The sequence below is a fragment of the Diaphorina citri genome, unplaced genomic scaffold (assembly GCF_000475195.1).
Source record: "Diaphorina citri unplaced genomic scaffold, Diaci psyllid genome assembly version 1.1 scaffold300, whole genome shotgun sequence".
In the NCBI taxonomy this organism is placed as follows: Eukaryota; Metazoa; Arthropoda; class Insecta; order Hemiptera; family Psyllidae; genus Diaphorina; species Diaphorina citri.
The window spans coordinates 84,041-93,800 of NW_007377735.1; the positions used below are offsets into that span (position 1 = coordinate 84,041).

At 35.5% G+C, this 9,760-nt stretch overlaps 3 protein-coding genes across 3 annotated transcripts in view; 2 read left to right on the forward strand and 1 right to left on the reverse strand.

Moving 5' to 3' along the window:
- Positions 1–3,654, forward strand: part of LOC103507246 (Na(+)/H(+) exchange regulatory cofactor NHE-RF1) — a 6,077-nt gene extending 2,423 nt beyond the window's left edge. Inside the window, exon 3 of the mRNA XM_026822166.1 lies at positions 2,611–3,654. Within this exon, the coding sequence (XP_026677967.1) occupies positions 2,611–2,814 (204 nt within the window). The 3' untranslated portion in view covers positions 2,815–3,654. The remainder of the gene's footprint in view (positions 1–2,610) is intronic.
- A 1,114-nt stretch (positions 3,655–4,768) lies between these two features.
- LOC113466607 lies at positions 4,769–6,352 on the forward strand. Its single transcript, XM_026822160.1, has 2 exons — positions 4,769–4,840; positions 5,282–6,352. Exons 1-2 carry the CDS (start codon positions 4,769–4,771, stop codon positions 5,507–5,509), a joined length of 300 nt encoding a protein of 99 aa, XP_026677961.1. The 3' UTR covers positions 5,510–6,352.
- A 2,484-nt stretch (positions 6,353–8,836) lies between these two features.
- Positions 8,837–9,760, reverse strand: part of LOC103507248 (acetyl-CoA carboxylase 1-like) — a 46,308-nt gene continuing 45,384 nt past the window's right edge. The window contains 2 exon segments of the mRNA XM_026822161.1: positions 8,837–9,150; positions 9,429–9,669. Coding sequence (XP_026677962.1) covers positions 8,837–9,150; positions 9,429–9,669 — 555 coding nt within the window.

Genomic DNA, 9,760 nt, shown 5'->3' on the forward strand with positions numbered 1-9,760 from the left:
AAAAAAAAGAAGTTACTTGAAGAAAAGCAGCGTCCTTTCATTCTATTAAATATAGCATAAACGTATCTGACCTACCCTACCTTAGTGTTTAGCGGCTAGTAGTACTCACCCGCTCCGTGTAGGGAAGGAGAAGGGGTTTAGTGATACCATCGGCTGGATAACTCAAAACTTCTACAACGTAACCAGTCACTTTCTCATACCCACTCGTCACGCATCAAGACTTCACCAGTTCACGTCGAAACAATCTAGGTATGATCAAGAAAACTTGTTTAAGGAAAAAGGTTAATTATTCAATTACGTATAATTTTATTGCAGTTCCTCACAACGGAGGTACATTCAACATACACATACCCGAGCCGTGATCGTGATTATACACAAAGTTACACTACGAGTACGAGTCGTTAACACTCCTGTGTTCGTCTCTGCTACATGTTAGAGTACACAGGTTTCAACCAACTAAATTTAACCGTGTCCAAAGATTAAGTGGTAATTTCGTAATTGAATGGCTGGAGAAAATTCGGTTATCTACCCTGGTTTTCTTAACGATTCAAGGAATTGATCTATGCAAGCCTCTATCCAACTCTACTAACTGCTTCATCCATCTTAAAGACTTTAAAAATGAATTTACAGGCTCGTGGTTAGGGTTATGAGAGTTCAAGACAGTATCATACGGATACAGTAACGCATGCGCGACCGTATCGTAATTCACCTTCATAAATACGTATACCAGACACCAATGCTCAACGGTATACTGTACTATACAGCATCGATATGTCGAAGAATCCTGCGCCCTAAGCTGGACAGACGAATATTTTGGTTAAAATTAAGGTGGTTGACATAAATCTTAAAGCTTAACATTAGTTACCAGAAAAGTCACTTGAGACCCAAAGTGGTTATACTCCCCTTTACCAAATCTAGCAACGGTACCTTTTCTATAGCGGACTGTTGAAAAAAAAAAAAAAAAAAAAATCTACTTTGAAGACCTATTTAGTCATAATAGGTAACTTATAGGTCACGACTTGGATAATTTACGCATCACGATATTGATTTCTTCTAACCATAGTATTGAAAGTTGAAATGATTTAGGGTACGTAATATTGATTCCTAATTGCAAATGTAAATATATTTTTCTCTCTTTAATGAATGTCTCGACTTCTGGAGCCTGGATGATCATGGGATTTAAAAATCCCAGTAGATAAAAAAGGACACATCCACCACGTAGTAGAAACATTTTTCACTTCTCCACAACCATAGATATTATTTCATTTTCAATTTTCTCCATATGTGAGAAGAGACCAAAAGGTAAATGTTACAGGACATATAGGACATGGTATTGGATAATTTATACTAATTTTCATTTCTTTGATATTTCCGATCTATTCTAGGTGACAAGAATGTTTCTTGGCAAATCGTCTATGGAATGGTTATCGTCCAAAAAAGCTTCCACCAGTTACAATCACAACATTTTGTTACCTATTTGATTGATATTTAAAATTCATGGTATTATTTCATTTTCAATTTTCTCCATATGTGAGAAGAGACCAAAAGGTAAATGTTACAGGACATATAGGACATGGTATTGGATAATTTATACTAATTTTCATTTCTTTGATATTTCCGGAAAATCTATTCTAGGTGACAAGAATGTTTCTTGGCAAATCGTCTATGTCTATGGAATGGTTATCGTCCAAAAAAGCTTCCACCAGTTACAATCACAACATTTTGTTACCTATTTGATTGATATTTAAAATTCATTCATGCAAGTGTGTTACCTAAATTGGTGTCACAAATCGAACATTAATTTTATTTGATTGATTCTTTGGCATTATTTGATTAATCGATCCTATTCATTAAAGCTTCATTATATTGGATGCGCAGTGCCAAATTTGTGAACCCTGTTACGTAAAGTACAATACCGAACACACCTATAAAATTCCACATTAAAGCTTCATTATATTGGATGCGCAGTGCCAAATTTGTGAACCCTGTTACGTAAAGTACAATACCGAACACACCTATAAAATTCCTTATCATTAAAGTATGTGTTTTAGATTAGAGGTTACGTGTTACGTGTATTGAGCGCGAGGTATACTGGAATACCGTATCGCGTCATTATTATTTTAGTTTTTACATCTCATCAGGATGATTTTTCAACTGAACACCGAGTCAGAATCATGAAAGTTGAAATATTAAATTAAGTATTATATTTAAATGAGATGTGAATGATTGAAAAGTTCGATCTTGGCGGGCAGGGAAGCATCAAGTTTTTCTACTTGACTTCTTTCAGCGAATCTAATGCATGGCCTTACATGAGTAATCGCAATATAATACGAGTAGTTGTTACTGGGTACTATACTTTGATTTTTGCTAACTAGCAGTTTTGAGCGAGCTTCGGCACGAAAATTATAGTAAACAATAAACTCATAGTCTAAGGGGGTCTAAATCGGTGAAAGCTGTTTGAATTTGAATTCATATCATTTATTTATTAGTGTTCGACGACTCTTTACTGCTATGCTTTATTAGCTTGTTTGATCTATGTTATACCTGTTCTGTCCCATAGTATTATGTTTCCTCCTACCTAATAAGGTCCCTTCATTTTTCTGTTCACAGAGTACCAATCAGTCCCTTACCAACAACACCCCCACCCCCACCACCAACACCAACAACACGACGAATCATGAAAATCAAAACAATCTGAATTTGAACATGTCAGCCAAGGAATTGAGAGCAAAACTGGCTTCACGCAAGAAATACGACCCTAAAAAAGATTATTTGGACATCAAGAAAAAGTACGACATTGTTCAAAAGTTGTAAAAATTAACTTTGAAAAAGTTTTTTTTGAAACGCAATATTTTGTCATGAAAAGCAATATTTTATTGTAGAAGTTTGAAATGTTTTTGTAGCCCAAAGATATTCCTAGGTTGGTTACAGGTGAATAGTGTCCATTTGATCTTACCCGGAAAATTTCGTTCATTTTTGTATTTATTCAAATATCATTTAGGTATTCTGAGTGCTCCAGTCATAATATAATAGACAAACATTCCTTATCATTTATTATTATTAACATTATTTAAGTACATTACTAACCCCCCTAGGTTTAGCTTGTATGGGCCAGCTACGTTTAGAAAAATCAGTATTCAACGTTTCTAGTATTTATTTCAGTATTTCATTGTTCCTATTCATAAGAGATGTATTTCATATACATCGTTCATAGTTAGGTTTAGTTTTATTTTTGAGATATCAAACATTGGAAATGCTTCCGTTCATTGGTTAATTTATATTTAGCTCTTTATGAATTTCATAATTTAAATTTCACGACGTATTTACTTGTTAACTCTATCCCAACTGAAAATGTTGATATTTCTGTCCATGTTTATCGTTTGATCTTGGTCAAATGTTCTTTTTCAATTCCTGGAAGTCAAATTTTAAACACAGACACACCGTATACATTCCCTTCGATTTATCTAATATTCATTAGTAGTGTAGATTTGTGATGTTTTGAAAATAAAGTGAGGACAAGTGAGGATTTTATTTGATAAGATACGTAACAGATATCTTTCACTCGTTTTTGTTATTCACTTAAGAAATGTTCAGTATGAAATATTATATCTTGAATTATAAGTATTATGATGTATTTTATAAAAAGTAAAATTATAAGAGTGTTGTTGTATTAATAAATTAATTTGTGAAGGTTTTGTCGTATGAACAACGGACATTGTGGAGGGTAAAATCCCTTCACACAGACTAGTATCGAACCCAATAGTCCTGTTACCTACATTGACCAGGCTCAAAAAAAGAATTAACTAAATAGTTAATATTATTGTTATTATTAGTATCAACTAAACAGTTATTATTGCCATAAGTATGAACTATAATACCTTACTCTTACAGCAGCCATTCTTAACCTATGGTCCGTGGACCACTAGTGGTCCGCGAGAAGGTTTCAGGTGGTCCGCGAGAGGTGAGTAAGGACATTACACTTCAGTCGTTATTCTAAGACCGGTTTTAGCGTCACCTGTGTTAAACTACGGCGAGCAAGGCCAATAAATGGATGGGTGACTTGAACATTATATTGGGAATAAAGGGAGAACGGACTCTAGTCTTGATTTTAAATCATTAAAACAACGGTGGTACTTTATCAGGGCCCACTTTAAACTGCCAATGCTTAACAGGGTTCAAGTACCCTTACTATTTCAAGTTTTTCACTCATCTTTCGTGTAAAATAGAACCTGGTATAGAATTCCGTTGTATCCCGAATATGAGGTGTTCAGAGCTCGTGTGAATGGTTCACACTGATTTTCTCTAATCACTACGGGCTAAAAAATTCCCGGAGGGACGGACCCTGCTTGTTCACTCATCTTTCGTGTAAAATAGAACCTGGTATAGAATTCCGTTGTATCCCGAATATGAGGTGTTCAGAGCTCGTGTGAATGGTTCTTTATAAATCACATGATATGCGAGTGAAGGTAGTCCAAATACAATCATTTCATTTTGCGCGTAATATACGTGCAATTAGTCACAGAATTAAAACACCACTAACTATATTAAATATGATATTGAATATTATTCTCATTCGTTCATCTCGTGAAATTTTCCCACTGGTATCCACTCTGCACGGAGTAGTACAAATTAAAATACTATTACGAGTTATACCAAGTACGATTTACTTATCATGAAGGACTAGGTGGGATGGAACATATCAAATTAAAATGAAAAGCGGAAAATGGGTCTCAAATTCAAACTAATCGCCTCGTGCTAATCTGTACTCATGAGGCTGTACTCTGGGGAAACAAAACACGAGACCCATGTAATACAAGCTATCGAGATTGCTGCTAACAATGTTATAGTGCTGAACACCGAGTCAGAATCATGAAAGTTGAAATATTAAATTAAGTTTCATATTTAAATGAGATGTGAATGATTGAAAAGTTCGATCTTGGCGGGCAGGGAAGCATCAAGTTTTTCTACTTGACTTCCTTCAGCGAATCTAATGCATGGCCTTACATGAGTAATCGCAATATAATACGAGCAGTTGTTACTGGGTACTATACTTCGATTTTTGCTAACTAGCAGTTTTGCGCGAGCTTCGGCACGAAAATTATAGTAAACAATAAACTCATAGTCTAAGGGGGTCTAAATCAGTGAAAGCTGTTTGAATTTGAATTCATATCATTTATTTATTAGTGTTCGACGACTCCTTACTGCAATGCTTTATTAGCTTGTTTGATCTATGTTATACCTGTTCTGTCCCATAGTATTATGTTTCCTCCTACCTAATTAGGTCCCTTCATTTTTCTGTTCACAGAGTACCAATCAGTCCCTTACCAACAACACCCCCACCCCCACCACCAACACCAACAACACGACGAATCATGAAAATCAAAACAATCTGAATTTGAACATGTCAGCCAAGGAATTGAGAGCAAAACTGGCTTCACGCAAGAAATACGACCCTAAAAAAGATTATTTGGACATCAAGAAAAAGTACGATATTGTTCAAAAGTTGTAAAAATTAACTTTGAAAAAGTTTTTTTTTTTGAAACGCAATATTTTGTCATGAAAAGCAATATTTTATTGTAGAAGTTTGAAATGTTTTTGTAGCCCAAAGATATTCCTAGGTTGGTTACAGGTGAATAGTGTCCATTTGATCTTACCCGGAAAATTTCGTTCATTTTTGTATTTATTCAAATATCATTTAGGTATTCTGAGTGCTCCAGTCATAATATAATAGACAAACATTCCTTATCATTTATTATTATTAACATTATTTAAGTACATTACTAACCCCCCTAGGTTTAGCTTGTATGGGCCAGCTACGTTTAGAAAAATCAGTATTCAACGTTTCTAGTATTTATTTCAGTATTTCATTGTTCCTATTCATAAGAGATGTATTTCATATACATCGTTCATAGTTAGGTTTAGTTTTATTTTTGAGATATCAAACATTGGAAATGCTTCCGTTCATTGGTTAATTTATATTTAGCTCTTTATGAATTTCATAATTTAAATTTCACGACGTATTTACTTGTTAACTCTATCCCAACTGAAAATGTTGATATTTCTGTCCATGTTTATCGTGTGATCTTGGTCAAATGTTCTTTTTCAATTCCTGGAAGTCAAATTTTAAACACAGACACACCGTATACATTCCCTTCGATTTATCTAATATTCATTAGTAGTGTAGATTTGTGATGTTTTGAAAATAAAGTGAGGACAAGTGAGGATTTTATTTGATAAGATACGTAACAGATATCTTTCACTCGTTTTTGTTATTCACTTAAGAAATGTTCAGTATGAAATATTATATCTTGAATTATAAGTATTATGATGTATTTTATAAAAAGTAAAATTATAAGAGTGTTGTTGTATTAATAAATTAATTTGTGAAGGTTTTGTCGTATGAACAACGGACATTGTGGAGGGTAAAATCCCTTCACACAGACTAGTATCGAACCCAATAGTCCTGTTACCTACATTGACCAGGCTCAAAAAGTCGAATCGCTGGACCCAAAGCAACGCCTGTTATTTAGAAATTAAATGCAAGTAACTTTTCAACTGATAGTGTTGGAAGTTGCACCATTAGGTTCGGGGTTAAAAATGCTCATTTGTCAATAGTCCTGTTACCTACATTGACCAGGCTCAAAAAGTCGAATCGCTGGACCCAAAGCAACGCCTGTTATTTAGAAATTAAATGCAACAAGCAGTACTAAAAAATGAAAAGCTCACCCCTAAAGGGGATTTAGCTAAAAAGGTAAGTTCTGAAATCAACTCTCTGACGACTGTGACCACATTTTAGGAACCGCTGCCGAACCATAAAAGTCTGAAGTGGCCATAGTTTCGGAACCGCTTGAGAACATATGGGGCTTAAACCCCAAAAATTAGTGTCACAATCGAAATAGACCCTAAAATATGGGCTTTAAGCCCCTTTTATACTGGGGTGAGTAGGGGGGGGGGGGGGCATAGTTTCGGAACCACTTCAGGAACATAAGGGGCTTAAACCCCAAGATTTAGTGTTAACACATCGACTGTGCTGCTGAAATAGACCGTAAAATTTGTGCTTTAAGCCCCATATGTTCCGAAGCGGTTCCCAAACTATGGCCATAAAATATGAAGTATGCGTATTCTTATGTTTTCATGGACCGTTTGTCCTTTATGCTCCAAATTATGGACAGATACTGTGGGGTGGGATATTTGGTGTAGCTTTATGGCCCTTCCGGGCCGCGGGAGTACGAAGTATACTACTTTACAATCTCATGTCACCATGACCAATGGAACACGATTTGTATGACTGCCGTGTAATGATTTGAGTATGCAATGTGCTTAACAGTAAATATTAGTGGAGATGATCATTTTTTCGGTCTTCCAGCGATGCTGAAATCTAGGGGTTGCTGATAATAGTAATATTAGTAATTGATAAATAAATACTATGATTTGTTCTTCACAAATTACAAAATAAAACAAGGCTTTTATTTCTTTTTTAATTAATTCAATATTCACCTGCCTTAGGCCCGGAAAACACACTACAACTTTACAATCTCATGTCACCATGAACAATGGAACACGATTTGTATGACTGCCGTGTAATGATTTGAGTATGCAATGTGCTTAACAGTAAATATTAGTGGAGATTATCATTTTTTCGGTCTTCCAGCGATGCTGAAATCTAGGGGTTGCTGATAATAGTAATTGATAAATAAATACTATGATTTGTTCTTCACAAATTACAAAATAAAACAAGGCTTTTATTTCTTTTTTAATTAATTCAATAATTGAAATAACAATATAACATAGTTTCAATAACATAATAATAACAGAGAGATTTGATATTCTATACCTAAATATATCTAGAAGTTCAATAATATAAATAACCAACCATGTATAAAATTTTAATCAAGTATAAGGCCCGATTTTACAGTTCCATTTGAATTGTTGGGATACATTTTTACTGAGAGCATCTCTAATTTGATTGAAGATACATATACTCTCATTTGAATATAACTGTAGAAAGCGGGCTAAGAATCGTAGAAAAATCAATTGAAATTCATGTTGGTTCGGGTATTATAAGAGAAAAGATTTTTTACTATTATAACGTGGTGTCTAGTCCCCAACATTTGGAGATTTAGCACTGTACAGAAAATCTTTGCTTATAAAATAATAACTTAAACAACAAATGAGTTATTACTCAGGATAAAAGGAATTGATGAAAAGATTTTGATATTTTATATCTCCAAGGGCAATAAAGTTAGAACCTCTGCTTTATTAAGGCACAGATAAAATTATAACAGGGGAAGAAATAAAGTTTAAAGAACGATACTTTTACTTGAGTTTCAATAGTTAGATATTTAATACCTACATATAAATAGATAATTTAAAATTTCAACTGGTATTGAAAATAACCCTTTCTGGGCTTCAGTTTCCCTGCAAAAATGATTACAAAACCAAAACCAAGACACAATAATATAAACAAAAACAGTATTGCACATTGTTCGATCTGATAGATTGTATTCTTCACAAATAAAACCATCACGGTTTAAATTATTTACCGTCTAAGATTTCGTCTAGCAGAATGCAGAAAACTTTTCCAGTTCACTGCAGTTATCCGCATAGAATAAACTCTTCGACAGTTTAGAAATGGTTCAACAATTAAAACATTACCAAGTAATGCACTTCCTCAACTTCTTTGAAGCTGATCATAACGAAGCAAACCCATAAAATACAAGAGACCTTTCTTAGACTGCTGGGGTGAAGGGACTTTTTAGTTCCATTCGAGCAGGATAAACAAGGTATATTCTGTTCTCTTCCTTGGCCTAAAAATAGGTAATTTTTTTCCGGACAGTCAGTGGCAATACATTTGAAACAGGACACTTTCCCTTACCTGAGTAATGATAGGGTCTATTCTGTGCATCGACTTGAGGAGGTCCTTCATTCTGAACTTGATCTCCACGATTCCTTCGGGTTCCAGAACTCCTCCTCTGGAGTCTGGATCCGCGTACATCTCGATATGGTTAGGATTGATCTGGTTATCCACCACTGCCCAGGCACCTCCTCGCAGCTCCCCATTGGGAGGAATGTAGATGATGATGGGCTCGTTATACTGCTGTAGCTCGTCCACTATGTAGGCACCGAACTTCATGATTTGCTCGTACATATCTGAGGGGAATAGGGCGGAATAAAGTAAAGGTTTTACTGAACTTAAACTGTTGGCATATAATGGGATTTTTTGTTTGTCCCAGCCAACAGTATAAAAAGGTATGTTAAATTAAATTCTTCGTTTGTCTGTTGATTGTTTGAGTCAAATCATGCAACGAACTTCCAAGCTACTTTTACCATATTGATTAATCAGCCAGTACGCGAGTATTTGTGTAACCTCTAATAATACAAGGGTTTCTTGACCCTTTCTCATCCTACTCCTGTAATGTCCTACTCACCTTTCATTCCACCCGAGAATCCTCTCCAGTTGGCGAAGATGATCAGGGGCAATCCTTCATGGGCGAAATCTTTGATGGCCTGCGACGTCTTATACGCCGAGTCCGGGAACCAAACCTGACCAGCCTGGGAGAGAGTTTTCGCTTCCGAATCCAGATTGGCAGGGTCGGCGGGCAGTTTGACTTCGACAGTGCGCGTTTCGACCGCTATCACTCCCATGGGGATGCCTCCTAGAGATCGGAAGAGCGTTCAGCAGGAATGCCGAGACCGATATCGTATGCCGTCTTCTGCTTGAAAAAAAAGAACAGGGATATAGGACACCACTGGGTGGTGG